At 33.3% G+C, this 24,577-nt stretch overlaps 2 protein-coding genes across 3 annotated transcripts; both read right to left on the bottom strand.

The window, feature by feature from the left end:
• Positions 1 to 263: 263 nt before the first annotated feature.
• LOC131011724 (WAT1-related protein At1g43650-like) lies at positions 264 to 4,996 on the bottom strand. 2 transcript variants are annotated; one of them, XM_057939524.1, is made up of 6 exons: positions 4,661 to 4,996; positions 4,507 to 4,569; positions 4,278 to 4,394; positions 833 to 1,226; positions 607 to 758; positions 264 to 538 (listed from the first exon to the last, which is right to left on the bottom strand). In XM_057939524.1, exons 1-6 carry the CDS (start codon positions 4,939 to 4,941, stop codon positions 358 to 360), a joined length of 1,188 nt encoding a protein of 395 aa, XP_057795507.1. In that variant the 5' UTR covers positions 4,942 to 4,996; the 3' UTR covers positions 264 to 357. The 2 variants fall into 2 exon arrangements, with proteins under 2 accessions (XP_057795507.1, XP_057795508.1); XM_057939525.1 differs by lacking the exon at positions 4,278 to 4,394 and having other exon boundaries at positions 4,661 to 4,962.
• Positions 4,997 to 15,924: 10,928 nt separating this feature from the next.
• LOC131011723 (WAT1-related protein At1g43650-like) lies at positions 15,925 to 20,436 on the bottom strand. The gene is made up of 7 exons (XM_057939523.1): positions 20,125 to 20,436; positions 19,956 to 20,024; positions 19,756 to 19,872; positions 19,445 to 19,673; positions 18,307 to 18,465; positions 16,335 to 16,486; positions 15,925 to 16,249 (listed from the first exon to the last, which is right to left on the bottom strand). Exons 1-7 carry the CDS (start codon positions 20,325 to 20,327, stop codon positions 16,129 to 16,131), a joined length of 1,050 nt encoding a protein of 349 aa, XP_057795506.1. The 5' UTR covers positions 20,328 to 20,436; the 3' UTR covers positions 15,925 to 16,128.
• Between the last annotated feature and the right edge of the window lie 4,141 nt (positions 20,437 to 24,577).

Here is a 24,577-nt window from a genome sequence, read left to right as displayed (position 1 = left end):
TAGGCCATTTCGTTTGGGACGGAGGGAGTACAATATTACATAATGTTATTATTGACGACTGTGGTTGATATATATGACTTCCTTCTTTTCAAAAAAAAAAAAGAAACAAATTCAATCACTAGTTAAATTAAATTGAACGAACATGACCAATGTTGAAATAAAAAGTTAGAGCAATTTGCGATACCTTATACTTTCATAAGATAGCATATTATTATACTTGCACAAGTTAAGTAGTTGTATGAATAATAAATGTATCGGTTAGGTGAGATCAAACAATATAAATATGTATGGTAATATTAAAAAAATGATATATGAGAAAATCACATTTATTGTCACATTGAATCATAGTAAGTAGGTTCATGACTTTTGTGGCAGTTTCCCTTGCTCTTCGTCGGGTGACATTGACACAGGTGGGCTCTGAAAATGGGCTTCCTGTATTTGGTGATCCAAAACTTGTTGGGCTTTGATATGGGCCTCTCGATTTCTACCCCACAAGAAACTGTAAAGCCCACCCACCAGCAATCCACACCCCAAAACACTGCAACACAATCAAACACAGATTAATGAGATTGAAATTGTTTGATGGTAGAAAGAGAAGCGACTAACCTTCCCCAGCGAAGAGTTTCGTTGAGGAAAAGAGCCGAGAAGATGGCTGCGATGACGAGTGCCAAGGGCCCGAAAATGGCGCTAAAAACCGGCCCTTTCTTCTCTATAACCCAAGCTTGCAGCCAATAACTCAACCCTGTCACTATCACGCCCTGCAAATTCCAATTCTCCACAATTAATCAACCCATAAACAACTGAGAGATGAATTGAGAGAGACATGACATACACAATAGGCGACGGATAAGAGATCAATATCCCATCGAAGCTTCCACGATGATGGATGCCTCTGGATGGCGGCGGCGTAGAGCGTTGCTGAGAGGCAGCTGAAGCCGCACTGCAGAATGGTGAGCCTGAATTTGCCAGGATATTGGATGAGGAGTGGAGCCTGCATAGTGAGCCACATGGCGTAGAAGAGCTGGCCGGCGATGGCGAGGAGAGCGCCTTTGATCCATTGGTGTTTTGAGTGAGTGTTTTGGTCGAACGGGTGGTGGGCATTGTGGTGGTTTGAAAACAGAGGCGGGCCCTTGTAGAAGGTGAAGGCCATGGTGCCGGAGACGCCCAATATGGCGCCCAATACCTTCGCCACGCCATGCCACTTGCTTATGCTCAACTTTTCGATCCTACATCGTAATATGGTTTAGTTTAACATCTATCTGGATCTAACTTCTTTAATTTAGTTATTACAAGTGTTCATATAAACTATTTCAGTGTTTATTAACTTTTCATTCTTAATCCTATTTTCTCCGTTGAGAATGGTAAGAGCGTTTACTTTGAAGAATTAGCCTTGATAGATAAAAATATTATAGATTAATCTCTTATTTACTTTGTTGGATTGAAATTTTGAGATAATCCAAGATCCTTTATTATTTTTATCATTTAAGCTATTTTTGCTTGATTCTTATCTCATCAAAATAATGCGATTAGAATTATCCTACTCTTGAGGATAAAAAATACTCAATCCTCCATTTTATTAATCATGTTTACCCTAAATTTAAATACATGGAAGATGTATAAAAAGTGTCAAGTAGTAGGTGCTAATACACCATTATATCTAAGGGGTGGTTATTTTGGAGGTAAGAATAGTAAGGCTAATCCCTTATCTATTTTGATGAATTGTAACTTTGGGTATTTGATTCTTATTCTATATAAAGGGAGGGATTGAAGAAATCCTACCTTGAAAATAAAAATACTCAACCATGTATATAATCAATCATGCAAAAAATACTTCTTACTTATAATATATTAAGAAAATAATTTTCAATTTAAAATTAATTTCAAAATTAAGTGGCAATTTTGTGATTATAATAAAATTAAAGGTTTGTTTATAAACTATATTTTTTTTATCTTTTCTAAAATTGTGGAATTTGGCCAATTATAAAATATTTGATATATATATATATATATAAATATATATATATCATATTAAAGATCATGGGAAGAGCTTTAATTTGATATGAGTATATTTTATGTATTATTAGTGTAAAAGTTATATTTATTTAAAGATTAAAATAAAAAAAAATTATCTCTCATATTTTTTTTGAATAAACCTATTTTTTAATTTATTTTTTTCTTTTAACTTATTTTGTTTTCTTATTTTTTTTTGGTTTTTCATAATATCTATTTTATTATTATGATTTTTTTTATATTCAGCTCAAATATATCCAGTTAAAATTATATTTTTTTATTATATATATAAATATGATAATTTAGTTGATTCATTTTTATAAATATATAAAAATATAAAAAAATTCTCGTGCATTGCACGAGTGCAAATACTAATATATATATATATATATATATATATATATATATATATATATATATATATAGGAAGAGGTTCTAATAAAAACCTCTGTTAAAATGAGAACTAGGAACCTAATCTTGACCTTTTAAATATTAGATCTAATGGTTAGGATTTAGTCAACAAAAGAAATTGTGCATCTATTATATTTTACCGTGCACTTAAAAAATATGCAATTTATGCAATTGAAACCAACAATGTAAAATACTCAAGCAAATCGAAATTGTGCATCTATGCAATCGAAATTGTGCATCTGTAGTTTAATCTCAGCCCTCTATTTTATTTAAATCAATGGCTTTAAATTGGTTCCTAGTTTTCATCTGAAGAGGGGTTTTTATATTAACCTCACCATATATATATATATATATATATATATATATATATATATATATAGCGCTTTTGAAATAGCCATTTTGAAGAAGAAAACACAATATTTGTCCACTAATTGAAAAAACACAAAATCTGGTCATTTATTATATGTAAAGACTGTTTTGCCCTTAATTAGGGCGAATTTGGGTCGAATTCGGGTTTGCGAGCGGCTTAGGCATATATGGCACTAATAGTATATGACACTAATGGCACTAATATAGCCATAAGTACTATTCGTGCTACACTCTATAAGAGAGTATACATCACTAATGGCACTAATATGGTCATAAGTACCATTTGTGCAACACACTAAATGAAGAATTTAAAACCTAAATGGATAATCTAAACTCTAAATGAGAAATTTAAACCCTAAATGATAATCTAAACCCTACGGGGAAGTGTTCAAAATGGTCATATAACTGTATCCATCTAAATAATATTAGCACACAGGTATATGACACTAATATGACCATAAGTACCATTTGTATGACACTAATGACAATAATATGACCATAAGTACCAGTCGTGCAGCACTGAGTATATGCCACTAATGACACTAATAGTGCTATACATGTCTAACCCGCACACAAATCTGAATCTGATCCGCCCTAATTAAGAGCTAAATAGTCCTAAAACGTAAAAAGATGATCAGATTTTGTGTTTTTTCAATTAGTGGTATATATATATATATATATATAGGGAGAGGTTCAAATAAGAACCACTAAATAAAATTAGAACAGAGAACCATTTTAAACCATTCGATCATCAAGATCTACGGTGGATGCATCATCTTGGTGGATGAATGCAGATCCTGGGTTCGAATCCTGAAGGGAGCAAAAAATTTATTATTTTCGGATGCATTAAATTTAATAGCGAATGCATTAATTTATATAGTAGATGCATTGATTTTAATGGTTCTTATGTTCTCACGATAAGTGTGGTTCTCACTATAACCGCACCCTATATATATATATATATATATATATATATATATATATATGCACCCTATATATATATATATATATATATATATATATAGGGGTGGGATACCGTGAGAGCACATCTTAAAATAAGAAATATGAGCAATTTTTAATGTATGAATTTTATGTAGAACACGTATGAATTCGCTGTATAAAAGTATGAATTGTGAAAAATAATTTTTTGCTACCTTTGGGATTCGAACTCAGGACCATAAATCCATCCAACAGGATTACGAATCAACCATAGATCTTGATGATCTAAGCGCTGAAAATGATTCTTATTTTATATATTAAGAAATGCTCTTATTTTAGCCATTCCCTATATATATATATATATATAGAGAGAGAGAGAGAGAGAGAGAGAGAGAGAGAGAGAGAGAGAGAGGGGTTTAATATGTTATTGCAACAATTTATGATTGAGTATTTGAAGTTAACTAATATCTACTCATAGTTTAATTTCCAATTTGGAAAGAAGTAATTAAGATCCATGAGCTTGTAAATAGTAAATGATAATTAATTACCTTAAACAAACGGCCATGATAAACACCAAAGCTGGAACAATGCTAAGTATCGCCGTACCAAATGTTGCGGAAATATACTTTAATCCACCCAAGTTCAGATTGAAACCCAATGCTAGCCTGCACTATCACATGCACCTACGCTCAATTACTATTAAATATTTCTCCCAACACAAAATAGTTAATACAAAAATAAAGAAAATTCTTGATATGGAGCAAAAATTGAAGTTACCCATATGAAGAAACGAAGAAAATTTTGCAGAATCCGGTCCATGGAATAGGAGAATCACCCTTGCTAAAAACAACAAGAAAAGAAGAAAAAATATCGCCATCATTAATTTTTCTCAAAAAAAAAAAAAAAACAATTTAGGAATTAAAAATGAAACCTGGTGAAGAAGAAGGCGAATGGGAGCAAGGCGAAGAAGGCGAAGGCCTGTCGATAGGCGACGAAGACGGAAGGATTCATCCCGGAAGACATGGCTGCCTTTGACAACAGAATCATGCCTGCGTAGCTGCATTGCAACACTACCACTGCAATGTATACCTTCGCTTTCTCCATATTATTAATATACAAATTCAAATACAGGATGGACTTATCTGGATATATAGTGGATAATACAAACCCAAATTTGTAGTAATATTTTTGTAGCTTCTCCCTCTCCAACATGCCACTATATAGTGGCCTAATGCTTTTTATGAACCCCCCCAACCACTCACCACTATACTTAATTAATTAGTTTCTATGGGTGATACTCTTAAAGTGAGTTACAGTTTTCTAAGACAATAACCTAACTTATATTTACATACGATTAAATACTAATCAAGTTATTAAAATATAATTGTAAATTTGACTCAAAGTTAATTTGAAATGTCTTAATTAAGATTCAATTTTACGATTTGTAGCAAATTAGACCTTCTAGTCTCTCTGTTTTTTGCATGCACGAGTTTGGGTCTAAAATTTAGATTTTCATTGGGCGTAGAAACTCATAATTGATTAAGGATAGTTTTTAAAGCTCATTGTTTGAGGGTATCCTCCCCAATTGTCAATTTTGTTGCAGGTATTTGTAATTTCAATTCGAACCATCAAGAAGCTTTAGCTCCACTGAACCAATTCCTGACTCAATAATTCAACTGCCAAATGCTTGACGACAAAATCAAAAATATATATATGAGGACCATCCAAACAATATACTCAATAATTTTTGAATTTTCACGTCGAACGATTGTCTAAATCTCATGTTCAAATATATACAAAAATAGAAGGGTATGTTGCAAGATTTGTTTTAATTGAAACAATTCCATTCACAATAATGTCCAAATATTGAAATTTAATGTACAATCATCTCAATTACAAATATATCTTTAATATGAAGTTGAATCTGAAAATCGATTTGCTTACAAACTTTGGTCCACTTAGGAGGTGTACGCCCGACAAATTTTTGGGTGGATGCATTAGGTTAAACGTGATTACTCACGCTAGTTACTTTTTTTTTTTTTTTTTTTATGAAAGTGAAGGGAGTTGAGGCAAGTTATCCATTAAAATATGTGTAACTACAATGAGATCTGCAAGTTATGATTAAAATATATATACATTTTTGTCCCACTATAAAGGGGGTTGTGCACAAAAGGTTTCAACGCACTTTGCAAGAAATTAAATCTAGATACAAATGAAACAAAAGTAAAATCAAATGATAAAAAATAAGTACCTTATTTGGATGGAATAAATCTTAATTAGTAATTACATATAAAATTAAATTGAAAAAAATGAAAAATGAATTGAAATGGGGAATTTAATAATGGTTATAAAAAAAAGGAAGAAATTAAGTACCTTAATAGAAAGAGATTAAGTACCTTATTAGAAAAAAATAAATTTGCGTGCGCGGCCCGCCGATTCACAGGCCGAACCGCCGGGCCGCGGTTCAGAAAATGGAGGCCCGGAACCGGCCCTTGGTTGTTGGCTGTTCCGAACCGGAACCGGCCCTTGGTCAACTGTTCGGGCCAGAACTATTGACTCCCGGGTCGGTTCCGGGGAACTGCCGGTTCCTATTAGCCCATGGCATGCCTAGGGGGAGCACGAACGCGGCGCCGTTTCCTGAAGAGATGAACCATAAATTCCTGGAGATGAACCCTAATTTCTTTTTAATTTCACACAAAATGAAGTCATTTTATTTGGCCGTTCGGTGCGTCCAGTGTGTCAATTTCCGATGGCCACGTCAAATTTAAATTGGGGAAAATCTGCGACTGGATTAAAATTACAGAAAAATGAAAGGTCGTGTATCCTTAAAAAAAAAAGCTCAAGTGCAATTCTCAAATTCCTAAAAACGCTTTAAATTTACATGCAATTAATTCTTTATAAAATTAATTACATCAATATCAATTTATGAAATATTAATAACAAATTAAATGTATAAACTTAAAGAATAATACTAATGTGAACTAAACAAAAATGATACTCACAAATAATACTTATATAAAATATATGGCAGAGCACTCATCATATGTTTATTAATATGCCAAAGTTATTTTGAATAAGAAAATTGTTGAAGTCACAATTTTCAACTATGATGGAGAAGGTCCAGAAGCACAACTTTTTCGATAACTTTTTTATAGCACAGCTTTTTCGATAACTTTAATTAGTAGTCACGTTTTTCTTATTCTTTTTTAAATTCTTCTCTTAAAAATAACGCAACTTCACGAAAATACGTAAAATCATGTAGTCTTATGGATAAGCAGGACTTGATTGGAGGCACGGATGTCAATCGGGCCAGTCCACCGGGTTTTCGGGCTAGTCCTATCGGGTTCCGGATTAGTTGGGTGCGGGCTAATCGGGTTGGAGATTTTTTCGGGTTGTAAATCTTCAACCCTAACCCTAAACTTTCGGGTTTCGGACCATTGGGCTAATCAGGTTAAAGGCGTAAAAATAAAATTATCATTTGTATTTTATTATTCCTAATGATCTAATGTATAATGTATAAAATATACATAGATATTAAATATATAAATTATATAGCAAAGCATGAAATGCAAAAATGTAAGATATTCAAAATTCCATAAACAAAATTATATTAAAATGAGATAGTAAAATTTAACATGTATCAATGCACTAGAATCAATCTGGATTATTACTGAATAATTAGTGGATTTGCCATGCACGTCTCATTGACAGAAAAAAAAAAAATTTGGTATCACTTTAAAATGAGATACTAATAATTAATTTCTAACTAATGAGATACTAATAATCAATTTCTACAAAAAATCCGTAATTAATTTCACTTTTTTTAATGAGATTGCACACACACACACACACACATATATTCTAACTAATTAATTTCACTTTTTTTTTAATGAGGCTACATTATATTTAAGCAAATACCATAGATCTAAACATAGCAGAAGTTGTAACTGGATGCATCAGTCACAATTCCGTCAGCCCACCGGATTTTCGGGCTAGCCCTATCGGATTCCGGGTTAGTCGGGTGCGGGCTAATCGGGCTGGAGGTTTTTTCGGGTTGCAATTTTTCAACCCTAACCCTCTAATTTTATCGGGTTATTCGAGTCGGCTCACGAATTTCGGGGTGCATTGACATCCCTAATTGGATGCAATGTGATGAGAAGGACGATCGAATCAATTACTACTACAACCTATGGTTTATTGCTTTCTTTTTGCTATATTGACTATTTTAGAAATCAAATATTACCTTTTCATTAACAAAATATAATAAGTAGTATTTCCTTCCATACGATGCACAGAAATATATATATATATATATATATTATAAATATTAAATCAGTGACTGTTATACTTAAAAACTATTAAAAGAATTTATAAATATTAATTTTTCCTTATAAATAAAATATTTATATTAGAATATATGGTAAAATGTGTACATTTCACAACATTTATGAAAAAAGTAAATAAAATATACTCTCTTCATCTACGATAAGTGTAACGTGGATTGAAGTGCATAATTTAAAAAAAAAAATATTAAGAGATGTGTGTAAAGTGGAGAATAGGAATTTATTAAAATTAATGTTTTATGATTTGTGAGATGAGTTTTTCTATAAATATGAGTATATGTGAATGGGGGTGGGCTACCGTGAGAACACATCTTAAAATAAGAAATAAGAGCAATTTTCAATGAATGAATTTTATGTAGAACACGTATGAATTCGATGTATAAATGTATGAATTGTGAAAAATAAATTTTTGCTACATTTGGGATTCGTACTCAGGACCATAAATTTATCCAACATGGTTAAGAATCAACCGTAGATCTTGATGATTTAAGGGCTGAAAATGATTATTATTTTATATCTTAAGAAATGTACTTATTTTAGCCCTCCCCTATGTGAATGTGTGAATAAAAGTAAAAATATAAGGATATATATTACTCCCTCCGTCCACGAAATGAGTACCCATTTGGGGGTGGCACGGGTTTTAAGAAATTGATTAAGTGTGTGTAAGTGGAATAAGGGACCCACTTTTATTGTGAGTGGGATGTGTGGGGTACACTTACCAAAAAAGGAAATGGGTACTCATTTGATGGACGGATCAAAAAGGAAATATGGGTACTCATTTCGTGGACGGAGGGAGTATAAAATAAAAAGATGATGACACTTATTATAAACGAATGAAAATAGTTAAAATATCAGATTTATAGTGGATAGAAAAAGTAATAAGTAATTTGGGCAGTTAAATAAAGAGTCCGGCCCTACACTCACTATAGGATGCTTTAGTTTTTTTTTTTTTTTGGAAGAGTAGTTTCTTTGGTTATTATTAGTATATCTTTTGAGGTGGTTAAGAAGTTTACATTTTTTTTTTGTTCCGAAGGGTAGGGATGTCAATGCAGCCCGAAACCCGTGGGCCGACCCGAATAACCCGACAAAATTAGAACATCCATAACGCTTACACGATAGAGCTTACACGATAGCCCTATCGTGTAAAAGCTCTATCGTGTAACCGTTGCAGACTCGGGTTACACGAGGGCTACACGTTCTATCGTGTAGCCCAATTTCTCGATAGTGTAAGGCGCGTGCGATGCACGCGCCTATTTAAAAAAAAAAAAATTGGATTTGACTGTTGACTCCTCGGTTTGCGTGTTTTTTTGACCGTTCAATTTTTTTTTTTTTCCTTTCTTTTCTTCTATTTATTCTTCTTCTTCCTCATTTTTTTCCCTACGCCCTCACTTCTTCTTCTTCATCTTCTTCATTTCTTCCTCTCTCTACACCCCATGGATCCAAACAACTCAAATTACTATGATCTAAATTGGTGTCCCGATCTATCCGACGAATATCATCCCGATTTATCGGGATGTAACTTGGGGGATGCTCCTCAGGCGGGCGAGGAGATGCCTTCGGCCCATAGTGCTGCCAAACCGAAGAAAGGCAGCCGAAGGAAAGAAGTCGCCCACAAGATCCGACATGACAGGCCGGCGTCGGTGGCGGAGGAGGAGGGGGCGGAGGATGACGGAGGTAAGACTATCCGTCATACCTACACCACTGAGGAGACGGACATCATCGTCCAAATTTGGATGGAGGAGACAAACGACGCCATCCGTGGGACAAATCAAAAGGGGTTCGAGTACTGGAAGAGGATCGTCGCCCGTGTCAACCCCCTCATCGGCGCCCACCTCAAAGTTCGTCAGATTCAAGGGCACTGGACCCGAGTGGCCTAAGAGGTGCGGTTGTGGGAAAGTATTTGGGTGGAGGCGCGCAGCAAGTGGCCGTCCGGCCATTCTGACGATATGCTCCGGGACAAGGCCCAAACTCTTTTCAAAAGTCGGAGCGCAAATAACGCCTCCTTCAACTACTGGAATGCGTGGAGAATTCTCCGGAACAACCACAAGTTCAAGTCGATGTACCTCGAGGGAGACGTGCATTCCTCCAAGAGGACAAAGACGACAGAGGAGGGCGCCTTCACCACCTCGGCGTCAGGCGAGGAGATCTCGTCTGCCCGGTCGATTGGGAACAAGGCGGCGAAGGCGGCGGCAAGGGCGGCGAAAGCGAAGGGGAAGGGGAAGGCGACGGCAAGCTCCGAGCAGTCATCGGAGTACAAAGAGGCATTGGATCGGTCCGATCAGAACTTGAAAAATATCACGGCCGAATATGCCAAAAAGAACGAGCTCAAGGAGAGGGAGCTCGACATGCAACTCCTCAGTCTGGATACATCGCATATGAGCGATGTACAGAGGATGGCCCACGAGCACATGGTACAAGAAATGCTCAAGCGTCGTGGCCTTATCTAGACTAGGAGTTTAATTTATGTAATTTAAATTATGTTTTTAATTTTTTTTTAATGTAATTTTTAGGTTTTTTATTTGAATGAAATTTTAATTATTAGTCAAAGGTGTTATTTAAATTTGAGCAATTAAATTTAAGTAAAAAGCATAAAAATGGAAACTAATTCTATCATGTAAGCTATCATGTAACCCCACTGCAGCATCTTTACACCATGTGGTCCCCCCATCATAAAGTAGGCTATCATGTAAGCTATCATGTAACCCCATTGCGGATGCTCTTAGAGGGTTAGGGTTGAAAAATCGTAACCCGAAAAAACCTCCAGTCCGATTTACCCGCACCCGACTAACCCGGAACCCGATAGGGCTAGCCTGAAAACCCGATGGGCTGGCCCGATGGGCTGACGGAATTGTGACTGATGCATCTAGTTACAACTTCTGCTATGTTTAATTAGATCTATGGTATTTGCTTAAATATATATATATATATATATATATATATATATATATATATATATATATATGTAGCCTCATTAAAAAAAGTGAAATTAATTAGTTAGAATATGTTGCCCGCACCCGACTAACCCGGAACCCGATAGGGCTAGCCCGAAAACCCGGTGGGCTGGCCCGATTGACATCCCTACCCAAGGGAACACCAAGCGGTGCGTAGGGGTGAGCAAAATATCCGAAATCCGAATATCCGATCCGAACCAAATCTAAATTTAAAATTTGGTTCGGATTTTTCGAATTTTCGGATCGGATCGGATTGAATTTTAAGCAAATTTCGGATTTTCGGATCGGATCGGATTGGCACCTTAAAAATCCGAAATCCGAATTATATTTATAATATAATTAATATTATAATATTATAAATAAATATATATAATTATTAGTTTTTAAATAGTTAAATATTTCTAAATTCTAACCCTATACTCCCATTTTGGTTGATTATAATCAATGGCTTGTTGATTATGACCTTAATTTGATTGTAATTATCTAATATGTTAGGTTGACATCTATTTCGGATTTTTCGGATTTTTTCGGTTTTCGGATTTTTTTTTGACATTTCGAATTTTTTTTCACATTTTGGATTTTTCGGTTCGGATCGGATTTTATCTGAAATTTTTCGGATTTTCGGATTCGGATTTTCGGATAATACGGTTCGGATCGGATTGAATTTTAGGAAAATTTCGGATTTTCGGATCGGATCGGATCAGGCAAAAATCCGATCCGAAAATGTTCACCCCTAGCGGTGCGACCTCCTGTGTGTGAATAGTGAGGTCTCCGGTTCAAACTCCACTGCTCCCTCTCCCCAACTCCCCCAAGTCAAAAAAAAAAGAAGTTTACTTTTTTAACTACATTGACATAATATAATTTTCTAAGATTGCTCATTAAGAAGGGAAGATCAGATCTTGATCATCAACACTTCAAATAAAGAACACGCTGTCAGTATTCATGGAATACAAAATAAATATTGCTCTGAAAAATAGAACGTGTGACAAATAATGGGCAAGATCGTTTTTACAGGGATTGCAATATGTATATATTATTTTAATTAAATAAATAATTAATAATTTATATATATAAAACGAAGCAATGCAATGATACTTTCATAAGAAATCAAATTGACAAACATCGTCTTCAGATTATTCTTTAAAAAAACGGATTTTATCACTTCACATTATTTTGTAATTACAGAAAAATGTTTTGCATTCGACTTAACTTGCACAATAATTAGAGGGATATGTTTATATAGTCATTAATTTCTTTCAATAAGGGAAGAAAAAAGAATGAATAGGAAACATAAAAAATTGAAAAAGCCCACGATGAACTAAAAAAATAAAATAAAGTTTTTTATTAATACGTTAAAAACTTAATCGAACATAATTTATTCATTTTAAATTATTTTTGTATATGTTATTATACTTTAAATTCAATGTATTTTCATGTTGTTTCATTTAAGATGCATATTATATATTTTTTTCAAAATAAAATGTTGCGAAAATAATAAAGATATATTTAAGATAAAGAATGATAGAGAAAGAAAAAAAATCAAAGTAAACCGCCATTCCTAGATTGATGTTGTAAATTGTAATGGAGAATTATCAAATTATTTTTTAGATATATACGCTTAAAAATGATTAGATAATTGGTTATTTATTGACTGGATTATGCAATTTAAAATTTCAGCCTTTTAATTCAGTTATTTACAAAATTTATTTTCCAAATTTACCTTTTAAATTGAATTATTTTCTAACAATATTTCTATTAATTTTTTTTAATTAACAGTACTTCTATTTTACTCCCTCCGTCCCACGAAGCATGATATGTTTCTAAAAATAGCAAAAAGTTTACCATTTATTTACCTTTTCACTTTTTCACCTACCACACTTAATACATAAAATACCAATTTCTTAATTCTCGTGCCAAAAAAAAATCATGCTTCATGGAACGGAGGGAGTAATAATATATATAAAGATTGCTAGATTTGTTTGATAATTACCACCCTGACCCATATATAAGAAACACAAAAACTTGGGTACAATCGGATTGATCCGCACCCAAAATAGTGTTATTTATAAAGTTTGGATTAGGATACGAATTCAAATCAAAATACGGGTCAGGGTCTAAGTGAAAGTACGACTCAATTTATGATACACCCGATTATACTCGAAACCACCTCCATAAGAAATTGTTGATCAGGGATCATCAAATGATTCGAGTTCGTGTCTGCCTTAATCAGGTTGAACATGACGGTGAAGATGTAACGGTTGTTGGGCTACACTTTGGGCTTCACACGGCCACCCAAATTATTTGATAAATAAGTTTAATTAGCTTCCATTATGGACCATCAAAATGTAATTACAATTTTAATCAATCAGAATATTTTTCTTTTCAGGATGAGTTTGCGTTGATGGTAAAGAAGAAAATATATATATATATTTTCACACATTTTTTTTATCATTTTCATATATTTACTATGATAGAAATTTTTCACCGCACAGGATAAAATATTTTCTCGGACGACCTATTTTCACTCATTTTCTCTCCAATATTGGATAATGTTATTCTAAGTAGGAATGTCAGTCGGGGATCCACTGGGTTTCGAACTAGCCCTATCAGGTTACAGATTATTCGGGTGTGGGCTAATCAGGTTGAAATTTTTTTCAAATTAGAAATTTCCAGCCCTAACCCTAAATGTTCGTGTTTCGGGCTAGTCCATCAGGCTAATAGGCTAAAAAATTTATTAAAAAAAATTAACTAATATATTTCTCTTGACAATATTATATTTGTAAGAAATAAATATTCGAATAAATAAGTAACATTTCAACGTCGACTTACATAATAACTATTATGCAAGTTTTAAAGATATAAAGATGCAATATTTTTATTAAATAAGTACTCATTTTTTAATTTTTACATCTAAATATTTTATGTTAAGTATTGAATTAAAAATACAGAGAAGTGAAATGATACATTTCTAATATTGAATCAAAATACATTTTACAAATTTTTAGAAAAAAATATTTTATTATACTAATTTTCATAAGCAAAGAAATAAAATTAAAAATCAAATAACGAGAAAATTTTCATATAATCAAGCAAAGACATTATTTTCGGGTCAGCCCCGTAGGGTTTCGGGTTAATTTCGAGCCGACCCTATCGGGTGTCGGGCTGTTCGGTTACGGGCTATTCGGGTTGAAAATTTTCAGCCCCAACCCTCTCGGGTTGACGGGTTAATCGGGTCAACCCATGAATTTCGAGTTGGATTGACATCCCTAATCCTAAGGTAGGGGCGATATTTTTTCATCTTTTCATCTCTAATAAGCATATGATAAAAAAAAAGGGGTTAATAGCCGGTAAATCCATGAGAAATTATTATTTCCTGGTTTATATCACGATTCTCTAATTTGACTTCTAAATACATTAATTTATAGATTGTTCGCAATTATCCCATGAATTGGAAATTTGCCCTAATCAAAGCTGATTTGGCAGCCGGAATGCCAACGTAGCCACCAGAATTACCAAATCACACGCGCGCACACAATCCACTCTCTCTCTCACAGTCAGATTCACACACACACACACACACACATACAGTCACACCCTTCCTCATCCCACCTCGGCAGACTCTCCCGCCTACCCCCGTCGACGGCCCCGCCACCATCGCCGCCTTCCTCTTCAAGGCGAGGGAGACCCTCCATCTTCTCCAAAAAAATCTAGCAGATCTCACGCACCCTAGAATACAAACCAGTGAAGGGCGCCCCCCACCCCAAATCGATGGCGACGACAAGGTTCTCCCAGCGATAAGCCTCCTCCCAAGCTCCATCAGCATGCAAATCAAGAAATCCTAAGCCCCAAATTAATAAATCCCAAGCCTCAAACGGCTCTAGAATCCCAAACCCTAAGCCCCAAATCAAGAAATCTCGCGCTGCATAACCACCACCAGATAACCTTCACCGCATTGCTATTGATTTCTGCACCTTAGAACCCACAAGGGCCTTCGCTCCCTTCTCTGCCACCCTTCTCCTCGGACCCTCCTTCGCCAGCCGCTGCTAACCCTCCTCCGTCGCCCTCCTTCGTCGTCGATTAGAGTTCTGCAATTGAGACCCGCTCTCAACCCCCTGCCTCCGTCGACCAAGCTCTATTTTGCCTCACTTCGCCGAGATGCGGCTGGAGAAGATGCGGTGGCACCGGGAGGGGGGGAAGAGGGGGAGGATCTGCGCAGGGGGTGGGGAAGGGGAGGGGGGAGGTGACTTGGCTGAATTTAGGTTTTTTAATTTATATTTTATTCTTAATTAAATATAAACTATTTTTAATTATTAATGAAACGACGTCGTTTGTCTAAGAGATTGCCACATCAGTTTTAATTTTGCCTCGTACTTGCCACGTCAGTTTCGATTTCGCCGGAGTCCTTCGCCATTGGATAATTGCGAATAATTTATAAATTGATGTATTTAGAAGTCAAATTAGAGGGCCGTGATATAAACCAGAAAATAGAAATTTCTCATGAATTTTTCGGCTATTAACCCCCCAAAAAATGAAAGTAATATTTTTTCATCTTTTCTTATCCATTGTTTTGCAATAAAATTTTTACAACCAAAGTAAACGCACCTCTAGAAAATATTTTGTGAATTGTTTTTTAAAGTTTTTGAATTGCCTTATAATTTTTCTTTCTTTTATAATTTTTTTTTGAGGCGTTCTCTTATAAATAACTTAATTAAACAACTACTTATTATTTGATGAGTCTTCTAAAAACTTATTTGTGAATTCGTCTGATTTAGTTTGAATCTACAGAATTTCACGAGAAACACAATAAATATAGTAGTAATTGTTTCTTAATTTTTGAGGGAGAAAAGGATAATTATAATTAGCAAAATTATGAAGAAACTACCACAAAGACCAATATATACATAGAAAATTAGATGTTCTACTTAATTCAAAATTAAGAACATATAGTGGGTCATGGGTGATATACATTGAGGGGGGAGAGGGATTAATTTGATGACATAATTAAGGCCAATATAATATTGGAAGCCATTAATGTTGATGTCAGCAAATCCACCACCAATAATTAAGATGATAAGATGATGATTAGTTATTAGTGCGCGTGCACACTACACCACCATTTCCTCTTTTATATCTACTTTCTCTTGATTTTCTTTCATCTGGGTTTCCTTATTCTTTCCCCATATGACGCAGTACAATCCAGCTATCAGTAATATACCTCCGCAAAAACTGCACAAAAAAAGAAGAGTAAATTAATCAATAAACATAAATGAATTAATATGAAACAGAAATGAAGCAGAGAGAGGAAATAAACCTTCCAACATAGAGCATCTCGTTCCAGAGAAAAAGTGAGAAGAGAGCAGTGAAGATGAGAATTAATGGAGTGAAAGCTGCAGCATAAAATGGCCCTTTCTTCTCTACCGCCCACAGTTGCAACCAGAACGATATTCCAGTCACTACTACACCCTGCACCATTTTTTTTATATTTAATTTCTAATTCCACTTGCACTTTATATAACATCAAAATGCACTTTAATTGCTTTAAGTCACCTCAAAAAATCATCGCTAAAATTAAATACACCGTCCGTTTACTCTAATTTAGCATAATTTATTCTATTTTTATATATTAATTTTTATTCTAATACCTCAAAAATTATTATTGGCGTCATTAATTTTACAAATTACATAACAATTAAAGTTTGGTTTCATTTTCCCTATGACTTCAAATAAATGAATAGAATAACAAAATGAGCTGTGAATTTTGATGCAAGTTATAAAATTAATGACGCTAATAATACTAATAAAATCAAATTAGCTCAAGTTATAAAATTAATGACGTCATTAATATAATCATTATTATTAGGATCTGTGTAGTCTCATTCATTTACCGAGATATGAATAAAATCAAATTAGCTCAAATAATAAAAATTATCTAAACCCTTAAAAAATTTTAAATTAAATTAGCTCTAGTTTTTATATATAATTATCTGTGTAGAATAATGGTCTAAAGTAAAATGCCCCAATATATAGATATATTGCAGACTGAATACAGTGTGCACATATAGAGAGTGGATACGACACAGTGAACTGTGGTAGCTTTTTGAAACACCTTCTCCTGTTCAGGAATAGGAAATTACCCAAAATATTTAAACACGTGCATTCACCTATATGATTGGTTGTGTAAGTTCTTTTTTTTTTTCCTCTTAAAAATGTTGGACATGCTAATAAAATTAAGGCATCGAAAAAACCAAGAATGTCCTTGACAAGGCTCCCTAATTAAAGAATGTGGCTATATTTTATATTGTGTGTTGTATTCATATCTTACTTTATGATTATGCAATATACTACACAATACACATAATAAAACTTATTACCATAGGAAAACCACTACTATACAATACACATAATAAAATTTAATACCATATGAAAACCACTATAAGAAACACGACTCCAACGACCGAAAAATTCTGTTGCTAAAAGCACAGGCCTAACGATCGAAAATTAAAAATCTACTACCGAAAATAAAGTTATACTCCCTCCGTCTCACTTCAATTGGCACTTTTACTTTGGGCACGGAGATTAAAAATAAAGGGTTGAGTGTGTAAAGTGAGTGGGGGCCATTTGTTTAATGTGTGTAGAGAAGGTAGGGACCACATGCTATTTTTGGAAAGTGCCAATTGAAGTGGGACAAACAAAAAAGGCAAGTGTGCCAATTAAAGTGGGACGGAGGGAGTACTATATATTTCCAAATCTTGCCTCTCTTCTTCTTTTTCTTCTTTTTTTTCCCCTATAGTTAAGACTATATACCACGTCCTATCTTTTTTGTCGTTTCCACGACAATGTATCATTTTGTATTTTACTTTATAAGAATATTATGTAAATTTTGTCGTTCTTTTAATAGTTGTAATATCATACCAATTATTTTAGGTGAAAATTAGAAACAAAAACCATAAGGCATAATTATGGGAGATCCTTCATTCTAAAAATTGTATTTTAATGGAACGTTTACTTTTTATAATTAATAAGATACTACATGATTAAGTTATCTTCATTATTAATTTTTTAACCCTTTTTATGAAATATGCGTCAAGCAAAATTAGCTCAAATATTGGAAATTATTAAGTATATGTCTTGCGATCGGATATAACAAAAAATTAATTTGTACTATTTTTATCTTTTCAAGCTAGTCCTAACAAATAAACATCCCCTTATTGTGGATCAATGATGAGATTTTAGAAGAAAGTATGAATAAAAGAAAAAGTAAGTGGGTTTATGAAGAGGCATACACAATAGGCGACCGAGAAAAGATTGAGATCCCATTTAATTCGCCACGATGATATGTCCCTCTCCATACTCATTGCCCAAATTGATGATTGTGTGCAGCTAAAAAAGCACTGCAGCATTATTAGGCGAAATTTTGCTGGATACTGCTTCACTAGAGGTGCCTATATAACAATGATCAAAATAGATATTTTAGAAAATCATGCAAACATCATTAATTTATGATTAAATCACTAACGTCCAAATGAACATACTAAATTAAACAAATTAACAAGGTCCATATAAGTTTTACATAAAATTAATTGCATAATCAACATACTCTATACTCTGTATTTCTTTCATCATTAACCTAGCTAACTAAGAGCAATTTAAACATTCTTTGTCCGTAACTTGTCTCACTTTGACAAGTACGATACTTTTGGTGGACACAAGTTTTAATAAAATCGATGGTGATTTTTATGTAGTGGAGAAAGAACCGTATCAAAATTTAAAATGAGTGGTTGAAATTAAATTAATAATGTTTTTTTTAAATAAACGGTATTTATAAGGAAAAAAGTTAAGAAAAAAAAGGCGGGGTCATGTCTTAAAATGGAAACTGCCATAATTTTTGTGGAGACCCAAAATGACAAAAATGTTATATTTTTCGTGGACGGAGTGTAGTTTTTAAACATTTTTCTACTTCAATTTTAATTCTTATGCTTTAAATTATAATTTATAAGGTTATTAATTAAGGATCACTAATTTTTAACTTGGGGGAGTTGGGGAGGGGGAGCAGTGGGGTTTGAACCCGAGACCTCACTGTCCACACACAAGAGATCACACCGCTTGGTGTCCCCTTGGGGACAATTAAGGATCACTAATTAAGATAAGGTTTATAATAATTATTTTTTATATTTATTTTAAGATTTCTTAATTAATGATTGATTATTAGGATTAATTAATCCATATATAGTTAGGGTATATAATTTTTTTTAATTTTCATTTTTTAATGATAAATATTCGTCAGAGTGAATTATTTAATGATATCATTTTTTTTCATAATAATTTTATAAAATAGTAAAACTGATAGTGGGACAAGTATATATGATGATGATCGATAAAAATGAATAACAGCTAGAGTAGCAAATGTAAGTGAAACTAAACCTGCATGACAAACCATGATGCCCAAATAAAGTTGGCAGCAAGCATAAGCATGCAACCCTGAATCCATTTGTAGTCGTTGGAATTATTAGAATTCGTCGAATTTGAGCATTTCATCAACCTAACTACAGGCCCTTTTACGAAGGCGAACACCATCGCTCCCGATAGGCTCAAAACCGAACCAACTAATTTGGCTATCCCTCCTGAATTTCTTATGGAACATGCCTCAATTCTGATCAAATTAAAGATGAATTAGAGTTAACTAAATAAAATATATATTAATTTTGTTATATATCATGCAAGTATGTATATACCTAAATATAACAGCGATGAGAAAGGTGAGAGCCGGAATTGTGTTGATGCCCACGGAAGCAAAGGTTGCGGAGACGTAGTTTATTGCATATGAGTAGAGATTCGAACTCAGAGTTATGCTGTAATTAAGTAAATTAATTTGATTTTATATTAACATATAAATGAAAAGAAAAATAAAATGAAAGTCAATCCTTTCTCATACCCGAATAAAGAACTCAAGAAAATCTTCAAGATTAGGGTGTACGACAAAGGATGATCATCATGGTTCTTCCTTTAAGAGAAGAAGGAACAAAGGTAAAAAAAAATATACATTAATTGATGGAAAAAAAAAAGTTGAGTTAGCAAGAAAAAATTAAATAGATAAATAAAACCTGTCGAGGAAGAAGGCGAAAGGAGCCAAGGTTATGGTGGCAAATGCCTGTCGATAAACAACGAAGATGTAAGGACTCATTCCTCTATCAATGGCGGCTTTAGAGAACATCGCCATGCCTGCGTATGCAAGCTGCACCATTATCATTCCTAGGCAAGCTTTATATTGTTCTAACATATTCAACAACCACTGCGATTTCCCCATTTAGATATTTTCTTTTTAGTTTAATTTGTGTGTGTGTGTGGGATTAATTCAAGCATGAGCTTTGAGGCATATATAGAAAAATCAAGAAAACCTTTATTCAACAAACGACTAGGTTTGTTGGCTAGTCTCAGTCTCGTGTTTTATTTCAGCAGACATGTCGTGTCATGTAGCACAACACGATAATGTTATCCAATTGACGTGGAATATTTATGAATGGGAAAGTTTTATGCAAATATATCACCCGATATAAATTTGGATATTCTAATTAAGGCACCGCCTGACGGTCAAGATCTTGATCTTGAGTGTCAGACCATCTGGAGTGTATCTACTTTTAGTAATGTGAATGTGGGGTGATGTTTGTCAATTGCTTCTTTAGTTAATGTTGGGGCAACACTGTGCATCTCGTTAGCATTACTGGAACCAAACACTGAAAAAGACAACCAAAACAGTAACAATATGCATGTGCTTATAACTATTAATACAGTATGTAGGAACATTTTTGTCTGAATTATAGTTGTGATTTTGCCTATACCAAATTGAAATAGAAATGAAATTTCATTAAGAGAAAGAACTCGATCTACATATGTAAAAATTGCTAAAGGGCCGGGGTTTTGAATAGGGACCATAGGTATTCAATTAATGTTCCAATATGTGTAACATCAAGTAATAATGTAGAATCACTTTTTCTTTTCTTGAGATCATATATCCAACAATAAAATCTCGATTTTTAGACATGGATGAATCGATTTGCACTACTGCGTGCACTGATTAGTACAAGAATCAATTTAACCTAGGGTTTAGGGTAGCTATATTATTTCATGCATGTCTTCGAAAAATATATAATTAATACTACCTATAGCTACATAAAAGTGGAGTGGTTTTTGATGAACAAAATCACGTAGGGGCTTTATTATTTTATCAGTGGGATTTCACTGTGCAAACAATTGAAAACGTGCAGGGTTATATATATGAGGAATAGTAGGTCAATTTAGAAGCCATTAAAAAAAAGATAGGAAAGCATGGTGCACTGTCGTCGAAATCAAGGGAGAAGAGAGATAGATTTGATAAACATCAACTCAAATATTCATTCCAGAAATAATAACTTAGAGATTACAATATTTATATCATTGATAATGATAACCTAATGAGCTATGGGCTATGCATAAGTGGGCTAAACTAGAGCTAGGGCTTCGTGTATCAGAGGTTATGTTTAATATGAGGGAAATGTGAAAAAATTTGATAGGTAGAATAATTGTGGCGACACAAGCAGCACTTTACGTGCCACTTTGAGAGTTTGGTTGTGTAGGGGCCTGCTTCAATTCATTCACTCAAGGATGATATAATATTGCATAATTAATTGCTTGTTTGCTTCATCAACACTTGATATATATATGTTTGATTGAGTTAAATATATTTCGTATAAGACATCAATGTTATATTTGATTATGGATTTATTATATTGTGAAAGAAAGGTGAAATTATAGTAGTTTAGCCTAATATATATCCCATTCGCGAGGTGACACAAAATCTCATAAATTTTATAATTTTCTTGGTCATAAATAGTAAATCTAGTCTTCTTCCCACACTTCAACCGTAAAACTTCTTCCCAAACGTGATTTTTTTTTAACAAAATTGACATAAAATGAACATTTGAAACATACAAAATCCATGTTTGTCAATAACTCCGTTTTCAGATGTTCGATGAAATTGATAACAAGAGGGGACAAGTCAAATTAATGGGCTTAAAAGTCAATTAATCAATTTTTAGTTTCACAATTAGATTAATGTCTTTTAACTCCAACTTTGTGCAAGAAATAGAAAATTGACGAGTTTGTAATAAATAGAAAATCGATAAATTATTGAAACGTTTAAAAACATGAGTCTAATTTGTAACAAGGGATCTGAAGTTTGGAATTTAAATTGCAGGTATCTCTAGATTTATATTTATATATATATATATATATATATATATATATATATATATATATATATATATATAGGTAGAGGTTCAAGAAAGAACCATAAATAAAAGAAGACCGGAGAACCATTTTCAGCCATTCGATCATTAAGATCTACGGTGGATGCATCATCTTGTTGGATGAATACAGATCCTGGGTTCGAATCCTGAAGGGAGCATTTTATTTTTATTTTTTTAGTGCATTAATTTTAACAGCGAATGCATTAATTTTTACACTGGATGCATTAAATTTGATGGTTCTCCCGTTCTCACAAATAATGTAGTTCTCTCTAGAACCACACCCATATATATATAGGGAGAGGTTCTTCAAATAAGAACCACTAAATAAAATTAGAACAGAGAACCATTTTAAACCATTCGATCATCAAGATCTACGGTGGATGCATCATCTTGGTGGATAAATGCAGATCCTGGGTTCGAATCCTGAAGGGAGCAAAAAATTTATTATTTTCGGATGCATTAAATTTAATAGCGAATGCATTAATTTATATAGTAGATGCATTGATTTTAATGGTTCTTATGTTCTCACGATAAGTGTGGTTCTCATTATAACCGCACCTATATATATATATATATATATAGTGGAAGGATCAAATGTAAACTCTATCTTACGGTGAAAACTAGATCCTATAAACAAACACATAAAATACGTGAACAAGAGATAATCAAGTTGTGAACAATTGTAATACATAAAATACATGAACAAAGATGCGTGGACGTGTAATGCAGGCAGAGTTTAGAATTTTTTCTTGCACAAAAATTTCTTCTTTTTTTTTTTTTTCTTATTTTTCTTCCCACCTACACATTACTCAAGCTAAGAAACACACACATACACATAAAATATCGATATTGAAAAAATTAATAAAATTTTCACTTTGTCAAGGATTTGAATCCAGGTAAAAAAAATTCCCTTTAAATAAATATCAGCCATTGAATACATTCAATTAATGTCTACAAATCAATCTAAAATCATATGAGTATTTATATATCTTCTAGATAATCCTATTTCAATGTTCTTCTACTAATTAAATTCTACTATCTCGTAACTCATTCTCAACTACTTCAGATTTTTCTACAAATTTATTCTATTTTTTTTCTTTTATTTTAATCCTATAATATTCTTTACAAAACAACTATACAAATCAAGTTTATTAATTTATTTTCACATATATATTTATATTTGTATCATAAGGGCATCCACTATGGTGCTACCCCATAGTAGTGTTACATCAGTGTCATTGTAATGCTCACATCCCTTGTGAATAGAATACGCTAGCAAAATATTAATTCAGACTATATATTGTTGTAGTCGGAAGTTAGTTAAAGTCTTTAAGAACACAACAACGCTGGAAAGCCTCCGAGCAAATTTTGATCGTCCATTATACATATAGATCGACAAGATAAGAATAGAGTAGTTGGAGAGCGCTTTCTTTAATTCTGATTCGTTGTTCATTGAAATCTTTCCGTTTGAAACAAGGAATGGTTGTGATAGTAGAATCGAACATTTGTACTTCGATGTTGACTTTCTGCATACATTCTTGTACTTTCTTCAGAAAAAGCGAGATTTACATTTAATGCGAGATCTGTGGCATTAAATATTTGGAATGACTTGATATGGTTAAAAGGTTGACTTCGCTTTAAAAATTGAAACTGACGTGACATAAGTGAGTTTGAACTCGTGTCAACTTCAGATTCTTCTATCAGTCAGCATGAGTAAACTGATATTTCCATCGGTTCGCATTCCATACTTAGTGAAATCTACATCCTGGTGGCATGGCACAAACCTGATCAACTTGACCATCAGTTGATCTTTCAGACGTGGATATCTTTATGAGTCTGGTTCTTCTCATCAGTTTGGTTTCCTTCGCAATTAGATCTTCAACTAGGTTTCAGCAGCATTCGACTTCTTCATATAAATTCTCTAAGTCTTTTCGGTCGTTAAAATTTGAAACAACCCTCAAACAACGACACTTCACATTGATTGTTAATCTTTTTAGGCACTGATTTTTTATTTTTAAGTACTAAAGTTTCGATGATTAATGACTTTTTTTTCGAGTAGTGTAGATAAACTAGCTACATATCTCTAAAACATAGAAATTCAACCTATATAAATTTAACTTGTAAAATATCAAAAAATCATTTGTGATCATATAATTTTATAGGATTTGATTTTCTTTATCCGTCTCTTTAAAAAAAATTTAAAATAGGAACCATCGCCGTTGAACAATCTAAACCAGTCCCCAAGGAAACACCAAACAGTGCGACCTCCTAT

Source organism: Salvia miltiorrhiza, chromosome 2, assembly GCF_028751815.1.
Source record: "Salvia miltiorrhiza cultivar Shanhuang (shh) chromosome 2, IMPLAD_Smil_shh, whole genome shotgun sequence".
NCBI classification, from domain to species: domain Eukaryota; kingdom Viridiplantae; phylum Streptophyta; class Magnoliopsida; order Lamiales; family Lamiaceae; genus Salvia; species Salvia miltiorrhiza.
Note: the sequence above shows the minus strand (reverse complement) of the source record. Positions and strands in the feature narration are given on the sequence as shown.

Excerpts from the sequence above, each read along its gene's own strand:
- LOC131011724 (XM_057939524.1), bottom strand. The coding sequence starts at position 4,941 with ATGTTGGAGAGGGAGAAGCTACAAAAATATTACTACAAATTTGGGTTT. Across the intron at positions 1,227-4,277 it reads ATCATGGCCGTTTGTTTAAG|GATCGAAAAGTTGAGCATAA; the intron begins GTAATTAATTAT and ends ATTACGATGTAG. Across the intron at positions 759-832 it reads TCTTATCCGTCGCCTATTGT|GGCGTGATAGTGACAGGGTT; the intron begins GTATGTCATGTC and ends TGGAATTTGCAG.
- LOC131011723 (XM_057939523.1), bottom strand. The coding sequence starts at position 20,327 with ATGGGGAAATCGCAGTGGTTGTTGAATATGTTAGAACAATATAAAGCT. Across the intron at positions 19,873-19,955 it reads TTCTTGAGTTCTTTATTCGG|CATAACTCTGAGTTCGAATC; the intron begins GTATGAGAAAGG and ends ACTTAATTACAG. Across the intron at positions 16,250-16,334 it reads GAGATGCTCTATGTTGGAAG|TTTTTGCGGAGGTATATTAC; the intron begins GTTTATTTCCTC and ends TTTTTTGTGCAG.